The following is a 27,458-nucleotide window of genomic DNA, read 5'->3' on the forward strand; positions in this document are numbered from 1 at the left end:
GTCTTAGTCTAGATATTTAGGCACCCTGATTCTAGCACAATTCACATAGTGATAAGAAACTTGCACGCGCACGATCTACCAATACATGTATAGCCTCGATCTTCAAGGTGTTTGATAGGAAGTTAGATTGCCAATCACTTTAGAATACTGAATGAGACTTGACTAGCTTGTTCTTTGGTTGGCTGGGATAGAAGTTGGAGGATACGTTAAGAAAAGCAACCATAGAATTTGACCGGATGCATTCGATAAGGGCCACCTCTTGCTAAGAGTCATGTAATTATGTTTTTATTTTTGTTCATGTATCAAAAGTGTCACTATGTTGTAAAGATCAAAGCTATTTCTTAAAAAAAAAAAAAAAAATCATCAAGTATTTATTTATTCCATGTTTTGTCATGTTAAAGACAATAGTTCTCTCTTGTTCCAAAAATAAAAGAGAGTAATCAATGTAAATAAGAGTCATGTAAAGAGTCATCTTTTTATTGTAAATAGTCTTGTAATAAGCAAGGAGGGTGCAGCCATCGATGTATAACGCGGGTAAACTGAAATATCACCAACTCATTGGGTGAACATTCACAATTCTCGTAAAGCCGGACAGCTAGCTTGGCTTAGAATTCGGTTCTTAGCCTAAAAACTATCTCTTGGTGGTTAGTAGTCATAACTTCAGGTCATTCTAGAAACATGTGTAGATACACTTTACACTCTTATCACATGTCTTTATTTGTTATCAGTGCTAGGATTGTGCCTTTGATAGCTAGATTGACATCTCCATTTTGCTGTGAGCTTAAACTGTCTTGCACATGTCACATTTGATGGAATCTGAGCTTATATTTTGACCTAGAACTTTGTAGGTACGTTCTAAGCAAACCTTCACGAGACTTCACTCGTCCACTAGGGACACTTAGTGGTTTAAAAGGCTTAGTGCATACGCTAAATGCATTCGAGAAACCAGCGACAGTGGTATAGTTAGGATTTCCTTAGTTTTGTTTTACTTGAGGACAAGTAAAATTCAGGTTTGGGGGTATTTGATGAGTCCTAAAAAGTGCATATTTCTATATATTTTTCTTGGAATTTAACTCATCTTTTGTGCATTAATTCTACATTTTATCTCATATTCTGTATTTTCATTGTTTTCAAGAATAAATATTTTTATCAATTAATTTTGCATTTTTAGGTAATAAATAAAGTTTGGATGAATAGCGGAGCGAAAAGAGCAGAAAAGTAGTGAAAAGCCGGGAGGAATTACACAAGGAAGCCGCGAAGAATGTTGTGCACAAGACCAAAAGGCTAGAAGTGGGCTTGAAGAGGAAGAATTGTTCTTAAAGAAGATATGGGCTTGGCATACCCAAGGCCCAAAACCTCACCCAAACCCATTTCCAATATCCATACCCGCCTTCATATTCAGCCGTCGGATTGGATCATCGAAATCCAATGGTCGCTTCAGTAGAGTGCATCAAAATCCGAGGTTCTTGTCAAACACCGTAGTGCTTAATTTCCAAGCCTTCAGATTAGATTGCATTTGAATCCTACGGTCGCTCCTATGCATGTGCATCAAATATCGATACTTCCGCTAAACACTACAGCACCTAACCTCGATCTTCGCCGTTAACTTCGTTGTATCAAGACATCCGACGGTCGCTACCAGCCTCTTCAGGGGTAGCCATCCGATTCACCTACAGATTCGCATCCAGTGACTCAGATTCGCCAATATAGAACTTTGATACCCCGCCTCACACACTAGAAACCTATACCTATTAACCTAAAAACATCGACCATTCTTCTGTTCTCTTCTCTTTCTTCTTCTCCCTCTTTCTCCCCTACCCCGACAGTTGCAGAACCATCACCACTCCCTGCAACTGCCGCGCCACCACCTCTACCTGTCTCACATCATCCCTAAACTACCAACCCATCATCATCCCCTAACTATCTAGCCCCCTATTCCCTCAATCTCTCACGTTTCTTCCCTGAAACCCTAAGCGTGAGAGGTTGATGAAGTAGGTGACCTAGAGATGAAATTGAAGCATGGGAATTACGCAAGGGAAGCAGAAGAAGTATGGGTCGAAGATGGAATTGTCTCATCACAGTTGGTGAGGTAAAAATCCTAAACCCTAGTTCACAGTCAATTTGGGGAAAATCATAAAAACCCTGATTATTGTTGAGAAGAGTATAGAGAAGATAGAGTGGGTGAAATAGGGTAGGTAATTAAACCCAATTACTGTTTAATTTGGGAATTTGTGTGATTTTGGAAAACCCTAATTTTTGGGGAATTTGGGGATTGTCTGTAAGCTATAAATAGAGCTGGGTGTTGTGTGTTGCAAAACTTATGCCTGGATTAACCAGAGCATCAGTAGAATAGTTTAGTTTGTTATTTCCATGAACTGTAGCTTTGAGGGTTATCAATCTTTTCAATTCCATGATTCTCAATTCAAATGCATTGTTAATTTTAGCTGTTCAGAACTCCAACATGTATTTAATTTGAGTGTGTGATTGTTACAATTTATATCAAGCTCCTGTTCATGTTTATGTTAAGTTTGTTCACTGTTAGTGGTGGAAGTTTAGGTTAGAATTCATGTAAATTGAGCTGATTGAGAAATGGAGGAATTTAGTGTCCACTGTTGCTTGTGATTGATTGTGATGTTAAAAGACAGTCAATGCTAGGAGTAAAACAGTTGGACAAGCTTCTTCTCCTTCCATTCCATTTATGTATGCCCTGGAACATAGGCAGGCTAGAACCTCCACCTAGCTCCATTAGGGACAAGGATTTAACCAAAAACAGCCACTGCCTAGCATCTTTCCTGTTCTTCTTTGTTATCTATCTGTTTTTGTGGCTTCTTATCACTGTTTTTATAGCTGTTTTTATAACTGTTTTATGCCATGTTCTTCCTTTGCCTTTGGCCCTTGGCCATTGTCTTTGATTTATCACTGCCATGCCATTGTAAATTCGCATCCTTTTTCCCTGTGTTGCTTCCATGTATATGCCATTGTCACCTTCACCATCATCATTGTTGTTTGCTGTTTGCTTTTGCCATTGTAAATATCCATGTTTTACCTTGGCCTAGTGCTCTGCTGCCTTGTTTAGCTCCAGCTGCACTAGGTCTTTTTGGCTTTTCTGCCCTTTTCCTTCCCTGGCCTTGCTGCCAGTTCTCCCCCAGCTGCTACTACTTGTTGTTGCTGTTGCTGCTGCTGTGCACTGCTTCTGCTGCTGCTGAAGCCACCACTGCTGCTGCTCCAGGTACAGTTCAATTCTGGGCTACAAGTCCAGTCATTACAAAAGCCCACTGTATCTGCTTAGAAACCTAAGGCCCAACTCAGTTCAGTTCATTCAGTCTTGGGTTAATCTAGAAGCCCATTGACACTCAAAGCCCAGTGCACTTCAAAGGCCAAGCCTAGTGCACTTCAAGACCAACTGAGCCCAAGCTCAGTTCACTTCATTGTCAAACAAGCCTATAATCCAAAGGTACCCTAAGCCCAAAGCCCAAAAGGCTTCATAGTTAACCAACAACAGTTTAGGAGCCCAAAATAGCTAGAAAACTCCAAAACACTCCCAGTCTCTGTGGATCGACCCGTACTTGCACGAGCTACAACTGACGACCGTGCACTTGCGGTATTACTGTAGGCCCGTTTTTATTGCGCTTAATTTTCACACACCTCCGGGCCCACCAGATGCCTCTATGTAATCCTATTTTTTCCATGTTGCTGCATTTTTCTGTCTAGGTGAATTTGGTATGAGCCACTTGTAAACGGAAACTAGACCGGTCATTCCTTGGGTCACTTTTACAACTTGAATACTGGTGGTTATTGGATTAGTTGGAATGTACAACTATTTATCTTTTTTTAATGTTTGTGTTTGCCTATCTCGAATACTTAATTCTAAGAACTTGTATGTTGTTATTGGTGTAACTATTTATTTCTATATGTAGGATGTTTATTCACCCTTCCAGGTACCGGGCTTATACCTGCAAAGTAACAACATACTCAAGCCTGAAGGTTTTGAAGTGGGTGCGTAACCTGCTGTCTCCTGCTGAGCAAGAGAAATTTATGTCAACTGCAATTGGCTCCTTACTGCACCTGCCCATGCAAACGTGGTGTAGTGCCTTATTTCACTTCTTATTGGCTTGTCAGATCTCCACCGGTGATGAAGGTGATAAGGGTAACCGTGAAGAAATGCGTGTAATGGTTTGTGTAAAGGAACTCTCCTTCGGAAAGAAAGAGTTCGCATTGATTTCGGGGCTTCATTTTAGGAAGTCGAACCATAATTTTTCTCGTCCCGACACGAAGCCCTGCCTTAAGATGAAGTATTTCCCCAATGAAGGAAAACCAGTAACTGCAAAACGTTTGAAATTATTACTTTTTGGCAAAGTGGAGGAGGACGAGGACGAAAAAAATCGAAGAAATGTAGCAAAAAGGAGGAGGAGGAAAAAAATCACCTGAATGTCACCAATCATGCAGCTCTAATGTTGAATGTGAAATTGTCAAAGTCCCACTGGAATCTGATGACATGGTGAAATTGTCGTTACTATATGTTGCCCACAGGTATGTCCTGGGAAAGGCAGATGACAAAGTAGTTGAGTATGATCACTGGTACCTGGTGGATAACCTCGTCGATTTCAACTCTTATCCTTGGGCTGAAATTGCATTCAGCAGAACTATTGTTAATAGCAATGCTGCCTTAGATTATCAGATTAAGGCTAACAGGCCTGTTGGCAGTGATGTGACTTACAAGTGTCAAGGAATGGCTCATGTCCTGGTGGTAAGAATCAGTTGGGTTGATATTTTCTAGTTGTACAACTTTTTGCAATTGTTGTTTTAAAGGTTTTCCTTTTTTCACCAAGGTTTGGGGTCTGGAAGTGTTGCCGAAAGTGTGGCCTAAGTTTGGAAGCAAGACTACTTTTGCAAATTGGCGCCCCCATATGCATAGTGTTACATGCGATTTAGTAATAAACCATGACCCTCTACTTGAGATTTTGAAGGAGTCAAAGGTATGAAGTAATAACTACCTTAGTAGTTACTTTATGTTTTTGTTTGCTGTATTATTAATTTGGTTGAGTGACTTTATAAAATTACAGGATGAAGTGTGTGATGACATTATGTGGCATAAAGAAGATGCAAACCGTTTGGTAATGTTGGGATTATGTGAAGGTCCCTTGGTAGATGACGAAGAAGATTCGTTAAAGAATGAAAATATGGTGGAGAAAGAAGATCTATTTGAGAAGGGTGAGGAAGAAAATAGAGTCTGAAAATGTTTTTGTGGATGAACAGGTTCCAGATGAGAGCATCATGGATGATGAAGATGACGAAGAAGATCTGTTAGGGAATGAAAATGTGGTGAAGGAAGAAGATCTGTTTGAGAAGGATGAGGAAGAAGCACGTGTAGCACATCCTAGCTACCAGCCTGATGTTCTTTGTCCTGGGACATCAACTTCAGTCATTGCTTCTTTCGAGTCTTTTGTGAAAAATGCAATGAGGGACGATATCCGAAGGCACAAGGACGCAGAACTTGAAAAGAGAAGTGATGAAGAATGGTCTAAGCAAATGTCTGACTAGTTTATTATTTTATATTGAAAGTGATTTTCCATTAGGTATGATAGAAGTGTTTTTTTATCCTGAGGACGAAAACATGACTAAAACCACTAAACTAATGATGCCGCCTAAACTATTTCAAACAAACATAACAAGGTACGCAATGTTAGCAACCAAAATCACTCCATTTCTAAGCCTTGAGACAAAGTTTGTTGTTAGCATAATGCCCCGTCTGGTGACACCTTGAACAACCTCTTTTCTTTCTAGGTTTTTCAATGGCAGCCCTTTTCCTCTTGATGCTCCGACGACCAACTTCCGGTGTAATTTTTGGAGGAAGCACCACCCGTTCTGCCACCTCCGTTGGGACATCCCAAGTTTCCGGGCTCAGCACACCATAGATTTTAGGTTCATACATAGATCTCCAAACAGATGTTTTATAATAATTCCCACAAAGGCCTTCTTCTTTTATTTTATATGTCTCACACACTGCAAGTACGTGGGGACACGGAAGATGCTGATAGTCAAACACTTTGCACGTGCAAGACCTTCGGTCAAGATAGACGGTGTGTTGCTCTTCATAGTCACCCTCGTCCACTTCATATTCGTCCCCATCGACATGGAAAGCCACAAACCTTTTTGCCACAGCCCACCGTTCTTTGATTATATCTCGTGCATGTTTACTCAAAGGATCTTTCCAATCAAGAGCTAGTTGTCTACGTTGGCAGAACCATTCCATAAGGAGCCTTCGAATGTAATCGACTAAATAGCAGATTGGAAGACCTTTAACATCAGCTATTCTTGAATTGAAAGTTTCACATGCGTTTGTGGTCATGAGAGTAAAACGACCTGTTCTAGCCTTTACCCTGGCCCACATTTCCGGTCCAAGATCCACTACAGATTTTAAAGCAGCGGGGCTGGCTAAACCTAGGTCTCTCATAGAAAGTTCATACTCATCATTGCTAAATGCTTTTGCAGCTCTTGTAAATGCCACCGAAGCCGCGGCGCTGTGGTAAGTTTGTTTGATGTTTTCTGCAAGGTCAAACATTACAGGACTGACCTATAAGTACAACATGAAGCATGCATATATATATGTCTGAAATGTATCATACAGAAGGGTGGACAACAAAACTTGTTTGGACTGTACATATATATGTGACCACTATTGTGTGCATATATCCTATATGGTACTACTCTAGTACATTATATGCAATATGATGCTATTTTCATTGATCTGAACTACGTATCTAATAATACAAGGGACCAGATGCTATTGTCATTGATCTGAACTACGTATCTAATGATACAAGGGACTAACTAACTTCATAACTCTGTCTAGATACGTACATATAAAGATCTACAGTCTGATAAGCAACACTAAATACAAATCAAGGTTAACGTTATATCCATTCAGATAACTAACACCAAATCTATTTAAACAGAAAAAACTGGTGAATTTATAGTATATAAAGTCTTGTTAAATACCTGAAAGGTGGTGGATGCAATATACTTGATTAGCACAAGGAAATGCCAACCTTATGGCTCTACCGATCGATTGATGCCTGTCTGTTGCCACAACAACATCTTCATTCATAGCATACTTATCGCCAAGTACTTCGGCTAACTTTCTCATAAACCATTCCCAAGATTCATTATTCTCTGAATCAACAACAGCAAAAGCCATAGGATAGATCGACTCGTCGGGATCCATTCCAACGGCTGACAGTAAAACACCTTGGCGTGGCCCTGTAAGATGTGTACCATCAACTGCAAAAGCGGGTCTGAAACAGTTTTTGAATCCTTCAATACATACTCCAAAAGCAAAGAAATAATATAGAAAAGAATCATCTGAATCAGTTACAATCTCAGTAACAGTACCCTTGTTACGAAAACCAAGCATGTGACTATAACCAACGAGGTGTTGGTACGATTCATCGGGGCTACCTTTGATCAGCTCCATACCGCGCTTGCAAGCGCTGTATGCCTGCCGGTAATTGATAACCACTCCATGTTCCCTTTTTAAGTCCTTAATCAGTTGTTTTGGTGTATAGGCCGCATCTAGTTCTTTGAATTTGTGCTTGAAAAGCTCTGCAATTCCAGCAGCGGCCGCTTTGGTTCTCAATTCAGGGTCAGTCCTTTTGTTGCTTTCACAAGTATGCACATCGTTCGCAACTGTGAGTTTCCACCACCCACAAGAATCTAAGGGAAATGCTCGAAGACGCCATTGGCATGTCTTGTCTTTGCATTTGGCAATAAACCTTTGGCTGTCGGATTTAGAAGCTTTGTACTCAAAATTTCTTTCTACTTTGGCTATTGCAAGAATAAGTTTCAGCACCTCCTTGCTTTTGAAAGTATTACCCACACGTAGATCATTATACTTCATTTCCTTTGGGAGTTCATGAATATCTAGTATTGGCGCTGGAGTTGATGGCGCATCATGAAGACAGCGGAGTTTCTTGGCTGATAAAGTCATTACTGGTTCAAGACATCTCCTAGCCTTTGGACCACTAATACGCGCTGATAAAACAAAACATTCAACATTAGTGTGACAATTTGGTCAGGACAAACATAATACAAAAATACAATACTAAGAGGGACAAATTAACGTTCCTTTAACACCACCATCTCCCTTGGCGGTTTCATTCTTGGACTGATAATCCTCACTGGAACTCGACGTCAGATTGTTAAGAGGGGTCAAGGGAGTGTGGGGAAGCATCTTGGATCCGCTGTCATCTCCAGTAGTTGTTTTGGGAGTTAGGGGAGAAATATCTACTTTTACTTCTTCTCCTTATTTGATTGTGTAAAAGCTTGGGACTCCACATGTCTGGCCAACATAAAAAATCAAAATTTCTTCGCTAACAATCTTAATCCTTTGCTTAAATGCGGTTTCCGGGACATCTATGAGGCTATACACATCAAAACAAGGTTGGTGCAAGAAACCTAGAACATCCATTGCTGCCTTCTTCACATCCTCAAAAGTGTACTTATCAGGTACCCCTGCAAGATGTGTCATACCTTTGTAGTTATCATTACCTTCTTTGTGCACCCATTCTCCATTGTTGTGGATGAGAACAGCTTTGCTTATCATTATGGCGACGACAAATTAGCAACTGCATTTCACAAAACATAACATACTATCAGTTATAAGATCATCCTGTATCATGAACCCTACATAAATTAAGTAACCAAACCACAAAATTAAAGATAACTCATACCTTATTTCACTGTACATATTCAAGAACCGCAATACCTTATTTCACTGTATTGGATTCGAATACCCAATACATATTCAAGAACCCTAACTTTGAGTTTGAAATTAACCCAAATTTAATATCGAATTTGAAAGAGCTAAAAGTTAAGCTCACCTATAGATCCTTCCTTCTCTATCTCAGTTGGATGATTAGCTTTCCTGGTGTAGCAGCTGCCATGAAAAAGAAAAAAAAGATGAAAGAAGGAAGAAGAAGAAGATGAACCGCTAAAAAAAAGAATGAAGGTGGGTTATGTAAGGAAAAGAGGGGTGTAACGGGGGTGTAAGGAAGGTGAAGCGTTAGGGTCCCGACATAGAGAGTCTTGACCCTAGTAAAAATATTATCACTTCGTTCATCCCCGTTGTCACCTACATTGCACCTACGTGGTCGACTTGAGAAAGGTCCTTAGCTAAGTGTCCCGACTTCTTATTTAAAGGTCCTGACCCTGGTGCAAAAGGTCCTCACCTTGTTCGTTCTACTTGTCATCTACATGGCACCTACATGGCGCTTAGGTGGTCAAGTTAAAAGGTCCTTAAACTAAGGTCCAGATGGTCCTGTACAGAGTCCCGACCTTCTTGAAGGGACCCTGCATACTTAAGTACATTAAAAAAAACGATTTCTAATATTTTTTTAATATATGCCTAGGGTTCGGTAAAGAGTCCGGACCCTTTGTATAGGACCCTGGCACTAAAAAACCACATAAAAAATAATTATTTTAATTTTTGAAAGTTGAAAATAATATCAAACAACTAAGGGTCCTGTACTATTAGGGACATAAATGTCATATAGTGGCATTTTTGATAGGTTGGGATTAGGGGTGGCACTTTTGGAAACCCATTTCCAAAAGTGGCATTTCCACCAATTGAGCCCTGACTTTGACTTTGAAAAGGCTGATGCTCATTATTTCTTCTCCAAAAGTCTAGATATGAAGAAGAGGAAGATGATGATTTTACACGCCCTATAGAGAATTGGAAATCGAAAGAAGCCAAGCTTCTTTCAGGATGTCTTTCGATTCATCAGATCCAATCGAAATTCGTAGCTCAATATTGGTATTTCATAGAGTCTGATGTTACTATAAAATTAGGATTGGGTTCAAATCAAGCAACTGACCTAGGCCTGGATTAGATAAATGTCTCTGCTGCTGCAACGGGGGGTCACTGATGGAAAAGGAAAAGGGATCCATGTAGATAAAATCATAGATTTCAATCTTAATTTCATAAAGTTACATTATTTTCGATAAAGCTTTTGTAAATTATAAATGGAAAACCCAATTTGGGGATTCAATCCTCAAAGTTGGGAAAATAATGGGTACGTATATTTCTAGACAAACCTGTTACATTAAGACCTACGGAAACACGTATGGGCACGGGGAAGGGATCTTCCGAATATTGGGTATCTGTCGTTAAATTGGGTCGAATACTTTATGAAATGGGTGGAGTATCAGAAATTGTAGCCAGAGAAGCTATTTCAATCCCTGCGTCCAAAATGCCTATACGAACTCAATTCCTTATTACAGAATAGGGATGTGCAATCAAAGGAAAGGAGTCTTTGTGATAAAAAAAAAACAAAAAACCGCAGGCCTTTTTTTTCTGGCACCGGTAGGTACTGATCATAATCCCTTGCTGTTGTGTATGGAGGGTAAAAAAAAATACAAATGCATGTTTTTCTTTCAAATTTTTTGACACATGGTTAAAAGAACAGTCTTGCATTGATTTGATTTATGGATGCCGGAACTTACAGGATCCAGATTCTACTCTTTCAATGATTAATAACCTAAAAAACTTAGGAAATCAACTGACCTTTTGGAAGAAAAACATTTTTGATTTACCAAAGAAGAAAATAAAAAACTTGTGAAAGAGATTGAAAATTATCACAAAAAAAATAAAAAATAAAAAAAATAATAATAAAAAAACAACAACAGATAAATAACAAAATTATTATCTCGGATAACCTCTATGCTATGGAAGAAGAAATAGCAAAACAATTATCAAGAGATAATTTAGTAAATCTAAGAGAAAGAAATACTAGATACTCCCATGGTTAAAAAAGAAGGAAAAGAAATACAATTGATTGCTTGATTAAATCTTCTGGTGGGGAAACAAAAAACAAGTACAAATTGCAAAAGAGCTAAAGGATTACTTTGATAATATTTTTAAGGCAAAGCCTATAGGTGAAAATGAGGATATTTTTAACCACCTTTTTGTTGGAGTATCTGACACTGAAAAGGCTGAAGTATTAGACCTATTGAAAGGAGCAAAATGGACAAAGGAAAAAGGTTTTCTGAACTTCAGGATAGAAGGTGACTGTAAAAGAATTCTGAATTTGCAGATAGGAAAGAAACAATGATGGTCTGGCAAAATCAAAGCATTGTGATGGACACTTTGAGTATTTTGAAGGAATGTAATTGTGAAGGAAACTTTGAGTTTTTTTGAAGGTAATGGTAATTTGAGTATTTTGAAGGAATGTAATGGTTTTTTGGGGTTCAAGTTGATAAGAAGAGGTGGGAGTCAAGTAGCGGATAAATTTGCAAAAGAGGCAAGGAAATCTTTCATGTTTACAACTTGGAATGAAGAAGTGGGAATAAGGCTTATTAAGAGGGGGGCACCTGGGTTGAATACACCTTAATTAACAATCTCTTTCTTACATTATTAAGACATTACATAAATTAGCTATTTTTCTTAGGTTTACATCCTCTAACATCAAGACGTTACATAAATTAGCTACTTTTCTTGGGTTTGGTGTTATGGAAACCCAATATTCAAGATTTAATCAAAAAAACTGTGACAAATTTGTGGCTAAGGGCCCCCCGCTCCCATACCGAGTTCAAACAGTTATTTGAACAAAATATAGAAGAACGATTTTTTGGGGACCATAGTTTTTTTAGGGGACCATAATTTTATTTTGGGTAAAGACATTAGAAGTAAATCTAAGTCACCCCTTATATAGATATTTATATTAATACCTAAATTACCCTCCTGATTAATTTTTGGTGATGATTAGTTAGTGTTAATAATAGTTAGTGTAATGATTAGTGAGATGATTAAGTTAAAGATAATTAGTGAGATTAAAAAATCAGATGAGTTTTTTTTTAAATAAGTAGAATTATTGAGAGAGTAAAGTTAGAGAAGATGAAGAAGGAAAACATGAAAAACGATGGATTTTACCAACCACAATCGGAGGAAGGGTATTTGGGTACCCAGGTAGGCTTCAAACTTAGATAATGTTGGTTGAATTGCTCCAAACTTTCAAAAAAAATGAAATTTTTTATGTAGATTTGGGCAGCTCGGTTACCATATGTCAAGAACATGTAACCGAACACACCTGAAAGTGTACTTCGGTTGCGTTTTCCAAACACGCAGGTTACCGAACTCGCTCGTTAATGGAGGTTTTGGTCGTACAATGTAATGTTCGGTTACCTAGGATAAAATGGTAAGTAACCGAACTTTGAACTTAACAATTTATTTGGGTACATCTTGTGTGTTCGGTTAGTTCGCAAACTTCAACGCAACCAAGTTCCCAACCGAACTGCAGGCTAAAAGTAACCTAGTGTTAGAAGTTCGGTTGGTTCGCAAACTTCAACATACTTTGCGAATCAACCGAACTGGGCTTATATATGAATATATGCAATTAGGCAAACATTCGGTTACTACGAAATTTATTTCTTGGCTTATTAGGTAGAGTTCGGTTACGAAGTTTCAAAGGTAGAGTTCGGTTACAAAGAAAACTTAACATTTTTGCGAACGAACCGAACTTGTGGACTTCTCATTATTTTCGTAAACTAAAGTTCGGTGATAACCTTATTTTGAGAAGGAATCGAACTTATGAACTTGTGTTGTTCTAATACAAGAAGTTCCGTTAAAAGTATTTTTTTGCGAATCAACCGAACTCTAAGTTCAGTTAAGAAAAAATTAATTCTTGATAACCGAACTTTTCTCTGAAAAAAAATCCTCCATTAAATCTCTCTGCAACTTCCATTTTCAACTCATTTTAATGATTACTTCTCATTTATTCAACCAAAAACGAATGACAAGTAATGGGTTTGTGAGAATATCTTTGTTAATGTTTTAAATTAAGCTATATACATAGTGGTGGTGGTGGTAATCGGAGGTGGTGGTGGTAATCGGCGGTTGGTGGTGGTAATCGGCGGTGGTGGTGATAATCGGAGGTGGTGGTAATCGGCGGTGGTGAGCGGTGGTGGTAATCGGTGATTGGTGGTGGTGATAATCGGAGGTGGAGGTGGTGGTGGTGGTGGTAATTGGCGATGGTGGGAGGTGGTGGTGGGAGGAGGTGGTTATATATATATATATATATATATATAGGTGGTTATTGGGTTGGTTTAAATTAAATTAGGTTAAGGGTAGGTTAGTCATTTCAATGATTTAGGACACCCTTATAACTATAGTGTAGGTGGCCTAATAGGACCATGGTCCCCAAAAAAACCATGGTCCCCAAAAAATCGTTCATATAGAATTAATCCCGGGCACCAAATTTGTGACCTAAAGCCCTGCTTCCATACTGAGTTCAAACAGTTGAACACAATCCAGAAACAACCCTGGGGCACCAAATGGTTTGGCGCTAGATATGCTGCCAAATGATAACTGTTATTTTGCTGCCCAACTGTTGGTCGCTCTAAAAAATGTTCCAAAATGGCGGACGTTGGTGTGTTTTCACCACAAACAGCAGGCTAATCTTCGGTCGGATATGCTGCCAAATCGCTGAGGGTGGTGTATTTTCACCTACAGCAGGCTAACTCGGGCGGTATACCAAATAGTCAGATGTCCTCTAACATCAGATTCAAGGATTTTACCAAGTTACCAAGTTTCGACTTCAGCAGATTCCTACCAACATCAATAGATTCAAGGATTTTACCAAGTTACCAACTTCCATCAGCTGCTTGAGTGTTAATCTTAAAAAAACAAGGACTTTACCAAGTTACCAACTAACATCAATAGATTCAAGGATTTTACCAAGTTACCAATCAGCTGATATTAACCTTGAAAAACTAACGATATGAATGAATAGCTATAATCCACAACAGCTCTATATAACACCAAGACACTAATGTAGGATGCGAGGATTTTACCAAGTTACGGCAATAAATAGTGCAATTTTTACACAAGGATACAACTTAAGTTGCATAATTTGGGCGCATATAAATTGTGTTACACTACAATTACTACATGTAACTAGCAAACATATAGGGTTATAGGCAATATATTCAGATTGCAGTACAATTTTTACTTAGGGATACAACTTAGACAGGTTGCACAATTTGGGCATTATCATAAACTCTGTGTTATACTGCAAAATATTAGGTCACCAAAGGCTTTCCAACCTAGTCAAAACTCAGGCACTAACAGAAACAAAGACAAGGACAAGATATTAGAAATTCCCCCTACTAGGCTACTAAACGCTTTCCAATAATCACGCATGTAAAGCCAAATCTAGCTTGGCGGGTTTGGCAGTTTTGCTTCTGTTTTTTAACAATAGCATGCCCTTGGCAAATAGATTAACTCATACAAATGACATAGCAAGCAGATGACATTAATCACACCAAAGTCTAAGATCATCAAAGTTGGACGAAATGTAACCAGGTTGCGTTTCTTCCCTATCAAATCCAAGAGAAGTTAGGTGCTGACAGGGAAATGTCTAATCAGCACCGAAAGCACAGCCATTTGGAAACAAACATCATTCATACAGTAAAACCACTATCATTACAGACACTTGTATATGACAGTTTCTTGACATGGATGATAAGTTACCTAAAAGAACTTTGTCAACTAGTGATATCCGAAGGAAACTAAGATTGTCCAGCACTTGAAACAATAAACTTCCTTCCCAGGTCAAAACACAATTTATCACACCTGAACTACACAACTCAAAGTTGCATGGTTCACAATGCAGATATTTCCCATGTAGTAAAATTTATCCTGGTTGGTATTTTAAATTTACAAAACCAAGAGGAAAACCAAAACCAAGGTTTAATTTTTCTGGTTTGATAGGATCCTTGAAATTTTTGTAATCATCCAAAACCAAGAGGAAAACCAAAAACTATTTCAACATTTCCTCAAAGCGTATTTTGACCTTCAAAGACTAACTCACTTATGTGTTCATAAGTATACCCTTGAAATGAAAATAGAGTACATATATTGAGCAAAAAAAATTAAACCCGCTTAAATAGATCTCAAGAGGCGGCAGCCTTCGAGTGATATTAACAAACCTTGCACGAACTCTTCACTTATCTTAGTCCTTGTGTAATTGCCTAAGTTCTTCTTGTGTAATTGCCCAACTTTGAAACAACTGATACTACTAAACTCAAACAAATTGAACTAGTGGCAGAGTCGGCATAGGCCACATGCAACAAATTCTTTCGGCGCTGGCCCTCAAAGTAGTTCTCTTCTTTGCTCATAAGTATACAGTACCCTTGAAATTAGGGTACATATAATGACCAAAAAAACCAAACCTTAGAAGGCTTAAATAGACCTCAAGAGGCAGCAGTCGAGGGATATTAACACACCTTACATGAACTCCTCCTCACTTCACATAATAAACCATCACGACACCCAACAACTCATCTACTTCCTTTCCTAGTGCTAATTGCCTAAACCCAAGAGAAAAACTAAAAATTCACAAGATTTTAAAACTGATATTACTAAACTCAAGCCAAATGAACTACTGGCAGAGCCAGCATTGGCCACATGCAACTAATTCTTTTGGTGTTGGCCCTCAAAGCTTATTTTGACCTTCCAAGGATAGTAATATTCTTTGTTCATAAGTACCCTTCATATTAGGATACATGTTGACCAAAAAAAACCTTAGAAGGCTTAAATTGTCTTCAAGAGGCAGCAGCCTCCAACGGATAATAACAGACCAAACGTGAAACATGATCACTGAAGACAAAGGCACCATCTAATACTAGGCACCCACATGTTTATAATCTTATCAAACAAACACATATGGGTACAATTCATACACAATTTACTAAAAACAAAATATGCAAACAAAAACTACCATTAACATGACATAAGTTGCAAGAATAGCAAGTCAGACTAATTATTGCCAAATAAAAATTTTAAGTTCATAAAGAAGAGAAGAATTCTCTGCCTCTCCTTTAACACATCTAATTGAATCCTCATCCTTGCTTTCACCAATCAATCAAAACAATACAGCAAACAAAACAAATTCATAGCAGTTTTGCTTTTTAAAAATAGCACGCCCTTGGCAAATAGATTAACTCATACAAATGACATAGCAAGCAGATGACATATTAATCACCTAAATCAGGTTTTGAAATCTTTTGGGTTCCTCTCAGACAAATGCCTCAGTTAACATCAAGGGTAAGAATGGATATATCAGTCTCGTCATCTTTTTGACATCATTGAGAAACCTAAATTTCACTCATATTTATGATAAGCTTCAAAGCAAAAACAAGTTACACTAAGAAAGAATTTATTTAGGGTAAACTCAATAGTCAACTTTTAGGCTCAGAAAATGTTTAAACTAATATGATCCCTGACTTTCCACAAAGGAATGTCTCATAGAGCTGGGATTAGAAACATTATCATCACGGCAATCTATCTCAAATTACAATTCAGCATTTAACCAAAACTCACCAAACATGATCACAAAATACAACTGACTACACTATAAGACCACATTTTCTCAGCACCCAAAAATTGAAACAATTGCCATGAATTGTACCAATAACACGTTCAAGAGATGAGATCCTAAACACGCAAAGTGTTTAGACACCCACATGTTTAAGATCTCATCCCACAAACACATATGGGTACAATTCATACAAATTTACCGAAAACAAAACATGTAAACAAGAACCATCACTGACCATTGACAATAGTTGTAACAATAGCAAGTCAGACAAATTATTGCCAAATAAAATTTTTGAGTTCATAAAGAAGTGAAGATTTCCGTCTCTCCTTTAACACATCTAATTGAATCCTCATCCTTGCTTTCAACAATCAATCAAAACAATACAGAAAACAAAACAAATTCATCAACATTGTTTTCACAGACTTATAACCAAACAGATCAAGTTACAGTAGCAAAAGAGTCAGAATAATATTGCCAAATAAATATTGTGAGTTCACAATGGAGAGAAGATTTCTCTGTCTCTCCATTCACACATCTAATAGAATCATCATACTTCTTTATAGCTACTCTTTAAAAATACAAAAAAAAAATCAAAATAAATTGATAAATGTCTCCCAGTTCTAATGTGAACCAAACAGTGATGATTACTGGTATGCATCTCAGAAAATTAAAAATCCAAAGAATAAAGGAGATCAATAAATTGACGCTTTACTAGTGGGATTTAAACATCTGAGAATACAAAACCCCAGTAGGAAAAGCAGCTTCTAAAATATTTTAAAAATGGGAGAAGAGACTCAAAGGGAAACCCTAAGAGACTCCTTCGATTACTGTTGCGCAGCAATGACTCAAAACGCTTCCATGTTTGAAAACTTGGGAAGGCGATCTTAAGGGCTGCGCTTATTGTAAAACATAAACACTAAATCAAAACAAAAAAACTCAAAACAAAATTGAACTACAGGAAAGACAGATACAAGACTCTTAAGAAACTTGCAGTATAAAGCTAGAAGCTAATGAAACTTGCAGTATAAAACTAACGCTAGAGAGCCTCAGACCGAAGGAGACTTTGATAATGAAACCCTAGATAATGAGAAGGGAATAAATAGATACATATTTACCGGATTGGACAAAAATGACCTTGTATAAAATCGATAATTACATTGCTCTCGGAAATTGGAACAAGGTTAGGCTATCCAGAACTGAAAATCGATATTTCCAAAGATCCATTTAGGGCTTGAGATGCCTTTGAGAATGGCTTACAAGTGTCAAATTTCATGATAAACTTGGCTACCAATGCAGGACCATAAAATGGTCGAGAGAAATCCAAGGATGTGGAAGTTGGTGATAAACTTGGAGGAAGTAGCCATAAGTTAGTGTTATGATATTCACTGCAACATGGGTTTACCAGAAGACAACCAGTACAAAAACATGAGTGGAAGAAGTTACGGAAAAAAGGAAGACAAGTTCTGCAGTTGGATGTTCTTGATTACTGAAGTGATCTTTGTTTCTTAAATTTTACATTTGAATCCACTGGTAGAAAATCATACAATAATACTCTGTTATATTTTGTTCTATTTTCCAATATAAATCCATCACCATTCATCTTCAAGACTAGCACGATGAAAACACATGATAGTGCAAACAAGAATGAAGAAAGAAGTGAACTCAATGAACATAGCTCCTGTTTCGATCAGACCAGCATGCCTAAGGATTGCAGGAATGGCGATGCTTCCTACTGCGGATGCTCCTGTCAAGAACTTCGCAGCATCCATCCAGCTGCATGAAAATGAAAACAACATCAATTGGAGTGTATTCGAAATAAAGAAGATTGTTCTGAAGGGACAATAATCAACTTAATTAGCAAAACTTAGTTTGCAGGCTACATAAAGCAAAACTTAGACCCACATACCATCATACCGAACATAGATTCAACTTACACCTATTATAACCTTCCATGATTACGGTCTTAAAAACCACATAGAACACGTTTGATGCCTAGATAGCAGACATTTCTCCAAATAAGAAACTTTCATAATGTGTGTCTAACTTTCGAATTGAGTAAAATTTGGCTAGAGATCCTTCTTATTCACGCATGCATAATGATGTTTAACTCCATTGGACACATGCAAAATACAGCTTCATCCGCAGTAACTGGAGTGCTTTAAGGATAAGATAGACTTACCCTCCACCATCACGGCTGGTTAAGAATGCAGTGGATCCACCACCAAAAAATAAACAAGGCATAGGTACCATCACGTACATGAGCGCTACAGGGAAAAGAGTAACACATCATCACAAGACTGGATGATCCCATCGTACTAATGGAACATAACCTTTCTAACTCAAACAAAGATAAAATAAGAACCATCAAAATGTTTTCTTCCAGTTACCTGCCAACATCGGCCACCAGTTGCTGTAAATTGCACAGGCCTGTCAATAAATGAAATGAGTCTATTAACCAATGACAACACAACAACAACAATTGTTCTACATCTACTTATGTTTGGATAATACAGCTGTCACATTAGAACCAATAAAATGGAGCGAACAAATAAAATGGAGCGAACGACAGATCAGGACAATATTTGATAAAAAAAATGTATAATCAAAGTACTCCGAGACCAAAGTTAAAAGTGTACCAGAATTTGCAACAAAATGCTAGCTGAGAACATGAAAGCCAGCCCTGCAAGCCTGCAAATTTAATTCTTGTCATGGTAAGATATCTTTCAAAATTAAAAGGAGATTTTTCACTCTCAGGCCCAGCTTGGTATCAATGGAAAATTTGCATGATGCGAATAAGAAAAAGTCCCATAACTTGATATAAAGCAAGTGTTACATTTAATCGTAGTTTGCACTTTTTCTCAAGTCTGAGTTTCTAATCGACTTATTCTCTATTTCCCAAAAACAAACCAACCTAGTTCGGCTGCTGTGTGAGAGAGAGACATATGTACTTTGCTGTTTATCTGAGACTTGGGAATGACAGCATCAGAGGGGCTAGCAAAGAGTTTAAGTATTTGGTGTTGGCATATTACAAATTTGATCAAGATTAAACGCCAGAGCTAAGTGAAATCACTGTGGTACCTGAACTGGCATGTGAGGTTTTGGTGCATTGGGATTTCCTTGATCATAGAAACTCCGAAAAAGAGAAACAGCTTCAGATGCCATTATTCCTCCTTTACATGTAAAGCAGCCTTTCATTTCCGAAGCACCGCCACTAGATAAGTGCTCAGTGTTTCTAGAATGTAATGACAAGATTGATCCGCAGCCTCCGAACTTATCATTAGGACAACCATAGTATACAGCTTTTATTCCAAGAATTGATATAGCTGCTGCACACATGATACATGGTTCACATGTAACATAGAGATCGCACTTTGAAAATCTTATTGCAATTTCTTTTTTTGAAAGTCCATTCTTTTGCCACTGCTCAAGCAAATAATCGGTGGCTTCCATCTCTGCATGCCTTGTAGCATTTCGTGTCTCATTTGTTTTGTTTCTCCCCGAGGCAATAACCTTTTCATCTTCAACAATGACACATCCAACTGGCACTTCTAGGCTGTTCAATGCGAGCTTTGCCTGCTCTAGTGCAAGCTCCATAAAAGCAAGAGTAGCTAATGAGTTCTCACCCTCCACTGGATCCATCTATTCTTTGCCTTTCACTCAAATAAAACTGGATAATATAAAGAACCCCCTTCCTCGCAATTCTCAATTCCTCAATATCACGAAACCAGATTACACGAATGTTAACGCTGAAATTCCATCAGAAGATATGGGAAAGAAATCTGTTTTTTCCAGTCCTTCAACACTACTCTACCCCCAAAAAGTCAATCTACTTCCTACAATGAATTTTGATTCCCTAGTTTGCACAATGCAAACTTTTCCCAATACCAAGCGAGGCCAAAGAAAATAACAAAAAAGGAAACAAAAATATTCTAACTTACACTGTAGAACCAGCAATTCCACCACACCAGGAGCACCAACCGGCAAAAGAAAGAAAAACCAGTTAGAACTCTCACGAAGAACAATAAGAGTATAAGACCTAGTTTCGTCTCAAAATCCAAAGAGCTACTATATAATTCCACCAACAACAAAAGAAAGACAAGTTTTCACCTAAAAACCAAAACCCTAATTCAACAGTAGTCCAATTTCTCATCCTACAATCAATCGTACGAAAGGATCTACACTCTAAATAAAACAAAATTAACCCCTTGACCCCGATTCCTGAATCGATGATCAGAGTACTAACAAAAAAATCGAACTATAACTTTGATGAATCACAGAAACAAATACTAGAGGTTACAAAAGGATACCAAATCGAATTGCTAAACAGAAACTAATTGGTTTAAGAAGAATATTCCTACCTTCGACCGACATAGCCATATTTCTTGTTCTAGATTGCGTGAAACCGAAGAGAAATTTTACAACCGAAGTGAAGACGATGAGGAAGGAAGCTTAGAGGAAACTAATGTACTGTTTTGAACTAGTTTCTTTTGACTCTTTTGTTTTGTCAGCGTAGCAAAGAAGAATTGGATATAGAGAGTGAGAGGAAAATATTATGACTAAAATAGCCTCAACTGAGATGTTCCAATCAGTGTCTAGTTCGGACAACTGAACTGCCGAGAGAGTTTGGGATCCTAGAGCTTGGGTTCCGATCACTGCCTAAGCCATGGCGGCTGGAATTCTTGCATGGAAAGTGTAAGCATGGCTGTGTACCTATTGCAACTTGGCCCATGCACTCAGACCAGGCTAGTAATGTCTTGTTGGTGACAGAGGTGTCTTGCAAGCAGAGGACTGGGTGCTACTGTTCGCCAACCACGGGACATCCTATACCAATCACTAGAATGGATCGATGGAGAATATGATTTGTAAACTGGATATCCTTCATTTTGAATGTTCTTATCAACTCATGAATCAAGTCCAACTACATAATAACTTTAGTTATAGCACATTTTCAAGGCATGGACATTAATCAGATCCTGGAAACTTTTTATTAGCGAACTATTTTGCCACAAATTGAATGGATAAAATTAGACATGACTTATACGAGGAAGCAACCTTTAGAGCTCCAGAATGATCACTAGAGCTGACCAACTTAAGGAACTCGCCCTGATGCATCACAGAGGTCAATGTGTGATGCCATTAACTAAACCATCAAGGTACTTTCTTATTTTTCAAGGATGGAGGGTGTATATCAGGGCAAAATATGGCAATAATTACTTGCTTTAAGTTGAAATAGAAAAACAGGATTCTGCACAAAGAAGTTAGGGTCCAGGGCGTTAATCTCCTCTACAAGACTACAACCTCCACGGTCACTCCCTTACTCGCTAATTCCTTCATCTCCAGCACAATATCATATTTGTACTCCTCCAAATATTGAAAATCTCTGAAGCAGGACGTTTTACTGAAACCTACAAAAAAAAAAAAAAAAAATTATCAGTAAACTAACAAGTTCAGGGTATGGAGGGATAAGATCATCTTTCTAAACAGGTAAGTTGTGGTTTACAAAAATTGAGCTACGGACTGACCCTTGTTTAAAAGTCAAAACACCTGTTTTTCGTTTGGCATAGATTTATCAGCAGCATGGTCACGGTCGCTAAGCTTTTGCTTGCTGGTCCCAGTAAGAGAATATCACGACCAACTTCCAATCCTCATTCCTACCTCTCCATCTCTTGTGTCCACTCCTTTCTCCAGTCCCATGACCTCTGTTCTTCTGAAACTTTTTATAGTTTTCAGGACTACTTGTGCTGCAATCTTCTCGATTTCAGGACTTCTAATCTTCTGAAACTTCTAATCCTTAATTTCATGAATGCCAATTAAATCAGGTTTGCCAACAGAAGTTTCACCATTGGAGTACTTAAACGGCTGCACATCCATGTTAGTAGAGCAATCTAACAAGGAACCATTGGAAGGATCAGGTTCACACGTAATTGAAGATCTCCCAAGACTTTGCATATCTGATGCTGGAAAACCATAATATTAGTTCATATGAATGGGCATTTGCGTTAGCAGTAAATGGCGAGGCATTATGACATAAAGTACCATGTCCTGATGAAATCCCACATTCCACAATACCCCCATAAACGCAATGCTCATGAACAAGCTCATCAAGCACTGAGACATACCCATTCTCATCCGGCAGGACCGGCACAATTCATTCTGTAATAAGCATATAAGCATCTGAAACCATGTTGAGATCACAGGAAAGACGGACAGTACAAATGAATGGGAACAAACAACACGTATCATCAGTGATGTATCATAAACCGTACGGCTAGAATCAATTCAAACCTACACAGATCTTGTTCTTATTAACTCGCTTTTGGTTTGAAGTGTATGATCCAAACAGCAAAATGTTAAGAGTCATGAATGGGACGATTCAGGCCTACCATGTTGAAGCATGTGAATATCTTGTTTCTGCCTCTTTTCTTCCGTTTTAATGACACTAACATCCTATATTAAGGGTATATTTGGTGTTTGACTACCCATACAAGACAAGGCCATATACCAAGTTCAAGATACCGTTCTTTCTTAACTGATGACGTGGATGTTGATGTTGACAAGAAAATGATGTTCTCGACTTATTAACCACACCGATGAAGAATGAAAAACAGGTAGATGAAATTAACTCATCCTATACTTCCAGAGGTTTTATATCTCAACTGTTTTTACTATAATAGACATTAGAATAGTCTTTATCTCATATTGCTTTTTTTTTTTTTGCATCTAATATAAATCAAATAAATTCAATTTAAGTTGTATATATTTTTTTTTATGTATCCCATGATTCACCATTTGACATCCTTGAACAATACGTATATAAACCAATTGTACAAGAATCAAGATTACATGCAACATTTCCCGTCTCACGCAGCAGCTTCTAGCAAATAACACGAACAGAACAAGGTGAGATGGACTCTCATCAACCAACATAGGAACTTAACTATGAGGGCCATACTACAGTCACATTGGGTTGAAACCAGATGATTTTGGAAAACAATCCCAACATAGCTTAATATAGTTGTACATGTTTAGTTCTGATTAAGTTTGTACTGTTATCATGATTGTATATAACACTATCTGTAACATCAACCTATTACCCAAACTCCTACTGTTCTACATACCTTTATGAAACTACAAAAACAATTTCCTCATAAGTCTAAAATTGCCTATTCAGGACAGCCATTATGATTATATATAACACTATCTGTAACATCAACCTATTACCCGAACTCCTACATACCTTTATAAAACTACAAAACCAATTTCCACATAAGTCTAAAATTGCCTATTCAGGACAGTGGATGGCACTTAATGATGAAAAACCAACAAAAGTGAAGCGAAGACAAACAATTTTAACTATATAGATAGAAACTGGTGAACCTTAAATGCCTGTAACAAATCTCCTTTAGCAGACCGCAAACTGTCAATAACCCTTGCCTTGTAAGATCAACAGCATGAGCAAGTGCTTGCACATCCACCTGAATTTAAAACCAAAAGATCTGCCATAAAGCAACTTCAGAAATTGGCACCTCAGATTGACAAAGGAGCCTTTTCTATTCATTACTCAGCAAAAAAAAAAGAAACTTACCTCCTCAAATGGAGGTGCCTCTAGCAAGCTTTCTTGTGGAGTAGGAGCTGGGTCGCGTTCCTCAATAAGCAAAAAAAAAACAAAAGATCTGTCATGACACAACTTCAGAAATTGGCACCTCAGATTGACAAAGGAGCCTTTTCTATTCATTACTCAGCAAAAAAAAAAACTTACCTCCTCAAATGGAGTGCCTCTAGCAAGCTTTCTTGTGGAGTAGGAGCTGGGTCGCGTTCCTCAATAAGCAATCCCTCCGTCAGATCTGAAACAGGTGATGAAATGCCTGGGCGAAAGCAAAATCCTTCGTGCATGCTGTATGGTTGTAAGACAACAAATAACATATCACTAGCTGAAAGATGAGACCTGGGCTTCTACTTTCCTTTAGTAAAGAATGGAAGAACAAACGCAGGTGACTACCTTGTCAAGTATCCCAATGTCATAGAAAAGATTGGGTCAAATGCTTGCAAGTGAACTCGAAGAACAGATGATAACAAGCCAGCAATGTCAAACCGCCTCTTTTCAGACCACTGAAACGAAAATAACAACTTACTTTATATTTATTATTTCAATTAATATTGCTATAGGATGCACCATCAAGATTGGTTGCACAGACACGAATACGGCTGTCAAGCACAAGCTGCAGAACAGTAGTATGCGTTGTCAAATTCAGCATAGAAAGAATTTCAGATACTGGGTCCTGGGGATAGTTGATTACACCTACCTACGTATACACTTAAAATTATCTACCAACTGCTATAGATACACTAAACTTATCTTCTATCAATCAAATAGAGCTTTTACAAGCAACTTCAATTCAGGTACATTGACATACACCAGATGCTCAATGTTCTGCACCCAGTTTTCAGGCACCATCCTCTTCTTTACTCCTCTCCCTTTCCATTACATAATTTCCTATTAGTCTCTTAATTGTGTCCAGCAGTGTGTCCGTCGGTAACTGACACATACCGCTTACTCCTCCTAGCATATAAAAGCAACACTACATATTCCTAACTTTCTTAATAGTTGCACCTGGCTACTAATGCTCAAGCTTAAGAAAAGTACCCCCCCTCCCATTCGGCTAGCGAACTTAGAGTTCTCTTTTCCTCAATAATCCTTCTACCTAAGTTTTGTGACTAAAGGATGTGTTTCTTTTATGTGATTTAACATATATTTGATGAAACTCAACCATACTATCAGGAGAGGACTTAAAAAACAGCCTACACACCTCACTTGCCACTGGAGAAGTCTGATCGTCTTTGTCGAACATTAACGCTAAAAGAACATGCTCAAACTCCTCATATGCTTCCCTAATCACAAATCCACAAACATGAAAATTAAAAATTATTATCCCATTATCTCCAATGCGCATTAATCAAAACACTTATTTATTTTTAAACAATCAACTATATCAAATAGTAAAAAACAAATCCCAGGCATTTTATACATACCGGCAGGGCATAGCCAGGATTTCAAGAGAGGGGGGCAACTAGAGTGGGTCACGAGCAAGTAACGAAAGACCTTTTTGTTCAAATGTGTGTGTTAAACGTTAGCATCCCTTGATCCAATATAAACCATAATTAGTGATTCCAATTTCACCCCATCAGAAGGAGTTGTTTTTTGTCCTTCAACTACTAGAGAAAGACCAGGGGAACACAGCTAGCAGCATCAGCTAAAAAGGAGCAAGGGTTTCTTGAGAGCTGAAAGAAGCAACACAGCACAGAGGCATCCGTATCTGTCATTCAAATCACAAGCATACCAATATTTTGGTGTAATGAACTCTTGGAGAATATATGATTTCATTGATGCAAACCGCTGTGCTGCTTGTAAGTACAATATTGGGACCAGAGCAGGAAAGTACATCGCCGAATAAATTGACATTAAGAAAGGAAGAAAAAGAAAAGGATAATAAGGCAATGACATTCAAAGGGGATGCGTTACTGCATGATTGACACGTATACTGAATATGTTACATGAGTAAGAAATGACTATGAACCAGTGGTGATTGTAAGACGGATTTTAAGAGAACACGACCCACAAGGAAGTATAACAGTGGCCGGTATCGAATCACGTCTGCGTATAAATATCTTACTCTCATCCCTGCCCAAAGAATAGCCCATCTCTCCAAGTTCAACTGAATCAATGGAAAAATAATCGCCACACCTGCATTCATAAAAGAGTTCCAGGACCTCACCAGCTTCTTCCACCATCATCTCCTCTAAACTAACATCTTCAGCAGTTTCTGTATCTCGTCTTGAATCCCTCAATTCACGATCGTAAATTCCACGGGTCTTCGAGTCACTCAAGATTTCCCAGGCTTTTTGCACCACTAGAAATGTTTCTAGTGATTCATGTTGAATCTCAGAGGCCTCAGTTGTTGCTCGCGTTTTATCAGGATGGGATTTAAGGGCAGCTCTCTTGTAGTTTGCGTGAATCTCTTCATAATCTGCATCCTCCTTCACTGATAGAATGTCATAGTGAGTTTTCAGGACAGATCTTTTCCCATCCAAAAGCATAGCTTTGAGTTAATCAACCACACCGCTTTTACTGCAAACTCAAACAATAAGGAAAGAGGCGCAAAATGAGACCATAAAGATAGAAGAATATAGTGCAACTGATAATAGAAGTCTGTACCGACTTTCTGATGCTCGATAGAAAATTACTTGTGATTAATATACCTACTGAAATTACATTTGCTCACAGTTAAATCATTTCCAACTATAGTAATAAGAAAAGCAAAGGAGCTAATTAGGCCATGAAGTGATAAAAACGTGGAACTGACGTTCAGCATTCACATAAAGAAAAAGTAAATATCTTTCGACTGTCTCACAAACACAAGCAAGATGCATGTACAACAATTTAGACATTAAAAGTTTGACAAAATCCAACAGCATTATCAGTAAACAAAGAATGAAACAGATATTGAGAACTTAAGTTTTTAAGGTAGCAACTCTACTTGTGCTATACAGTATCAATAAACAAAGTAATGAGTCTAATTACAAAACAATCTTATTTTTCTAGTCAAGGTCTAAATTGTTTGATAAGAAAACCTAATTACCAAATCGCAACAATTATACTTGCTCAAATATACTAGTTAAGAAGAAATAAAAATAAACACACAACCCCTGTATTTTCAATAGAAAACGAATTATACTATATCCCCACCTCCCACCCCCATAAACCCTAATTTTAGTTTTTAACAAATTCATAGAAATCAAGGGAGAAGAATCAAGAGTTCCTAATATATATCAAGTATACGGAGCTTCCAACTGGTAAAAGAAACCCAAACCCCAATTCGATCTATTTATTAGCTTGACATGTCCTCAAAATTTAGATCAAAATTTCAAAATAAAATTGAGAGAAGAAGATACCTTGTGATGTAAATTGTGAGACGCAAACGATTTCAGCAGTATAACTAATGCCAACTGCTAAGGCTCATTTATTAGCTTTAACGTTGCAAAAGCTTTTGCTTAGGCCGGTTGGTATGGGGTGGCTAACCCACCCAT

At 37.9% G+C, this 27,458-nt stretch overlaps 3 protein-coding genes, 5 non-coding genes and 1 pseudogene across 12 annotated transcripts; all 9 read right to left on the minus strand.

The window, feature by feature from the left end:
• Positions 1-5,707: 5,707 nt before the first annotated feature.
• Positions 5,708-8,602, minus strand: LOC113312535. Its single transcript, XM_026561282.1, has 4 exons — positions 8,455-8,602; positions 7,050-8,031; positions 6,837-6,891; positions 5,708-6,574 (listed from the first exon to the last, which is right to left on the minus strand). Exons 1-4 carry the CDS (start codon positions 8,600-8,602, stop codon positions 5,708-5,710), a joined length of 2,052 nt encoding a protein of 683 aa, XP_026417067.1.
• A 7,194-nt stretch (positions 8,603-15,796) lies between these two features.
• LOC113314630 lies at positions 15,797-15,909 on the minus strand. Its single transcript, XR_003342510.1, has one exon. It is a non-coding gene; the product is annotated as a small nucleolar RNA Z266 (small nucleolar RNA).
• A 156-nt stretch (positions 15,910-16,065) lies between these two features.
• LOC113314688 lies at positions 16,066-16,146 on the minus strand. Its single transcript, XR_003342569.1, has one exon. It is a non-coding gene; the product is annotated as a small nucleolar RNA SNOR75 (small nucleolar RNA).
• A 92-nt stretch (positions 16,147-16,238) lies between these two features.
• LOC113314652 lies at positions 16,239-16,337 on the minus strand. The gene has a single exon (XR_003342535.1). It is a non-coding gene; the product is annotated as a small nucleolar RNA snoR69Y (small nucleolar RNA).
• A 289-nt stretch (positions 16,338-16,626) lies between these two features.
• On the minus strand, positions 16,627-16,737 carry LOC113314628. Its single transcript, XR_003342507.1, has one exon. It is a non-coding gene; the product is annotated as a small nucleolar RNA Z266 (small nucleolar RNA).
• Positions 16,738-16,823: 86 nt separating this feature from the next.
• LOC113314632 lies at positions 16,824-16,935 on the minus strand. Its single transcript, XR_003342512.1, has one exon. It is a non-coding gene; the product is annotated as a small nucleolar RNA Z266 (small nucleolar RNA).
• An 882-nt stretch (positions 16,936-17,817) lies between these two features.
• On the minus strand, positions 17,818-20,870 carry LOC113308429 (annotated as a pseudogene).
• Positions 20,871-21,563: 693 nt separating this feature from the next.
• On the minus strand, positions 21,564-25,769 carry LOC113308430. Of its 5 annotated transcripts, none has more exons than XM_026556896.1 (9): positions 25,404-25,769; positions 25,181-25,262; positions 24,373-24,482; positions 24,133-24,267; positions 23,959-24,046; positions 23,751-23,848; positions 22,410-22,526; positions 21,896-22,324; positions 21,564-21,778 (listed from the first exon to the last, which is right to left on the minus strand). In XM_026556896.1, exons 1-7 carry the CDS (start codon positions 25,412-25,414, stop codon positions 22,499-22,501), a joined length of 552 nt encoding a protein of 183 aa, XP_026412681.1. In that variant the 5' UTR covers positions 25,415-25,769; the 3' UTR covers positions 21,564-21,778; positions 21,896-22,324; positions 22,410-22,498. The 5 variants fall into 5 exon arrangements, with proteins under 5 accessions (XP_026412681.1, XP_026412680.1, XP_026412679.1 ...); XM_026556895.1 differs by having other exon boundaries at positions 21,896-22,330; XM_026556894.1 differs by having other exon boundaries at positions 22,410-22,547.
• Positions 25,737-27,383, minus strand: LOC113308431 (DPH4 homolog). Its single transcript, XM_026556897.1, has 2 exons — positions 27,324-27,383; positions 25,737-26,499 (listed from the first exon to the last, which is right to left on the minus strand). The coding sequence occupies exon 2, from the start codon at positions 26,466-26,468 to the stop codon at positions 25,941-25,943; it is 528 nt and encodes a 175-aa protein (XP_026412682.1). The 5' UTR covers positions 26,469-26,499; positions 27,324-27,383; the 3' UTR covers positions 25,737-25,940.
• Positions 27,384-27,458: the final 75 nt, after the last annotated feature.

Source organism: Papaver somniferum, chromosome 9 (assembly GCF_003573695.1).
Source record: "Papaver somniferum cultivar HN1 chromosome 9, ASM357369v1, whole genome shotgun sequence".
Taxonomy (NCBI): domain Eukaryota; kingdom Viridiplantae; phylum Streptophyta; class Magnoliopsida; order Ranunculales; family Papaveraceae; genus Papaver; species Papaver somniferum.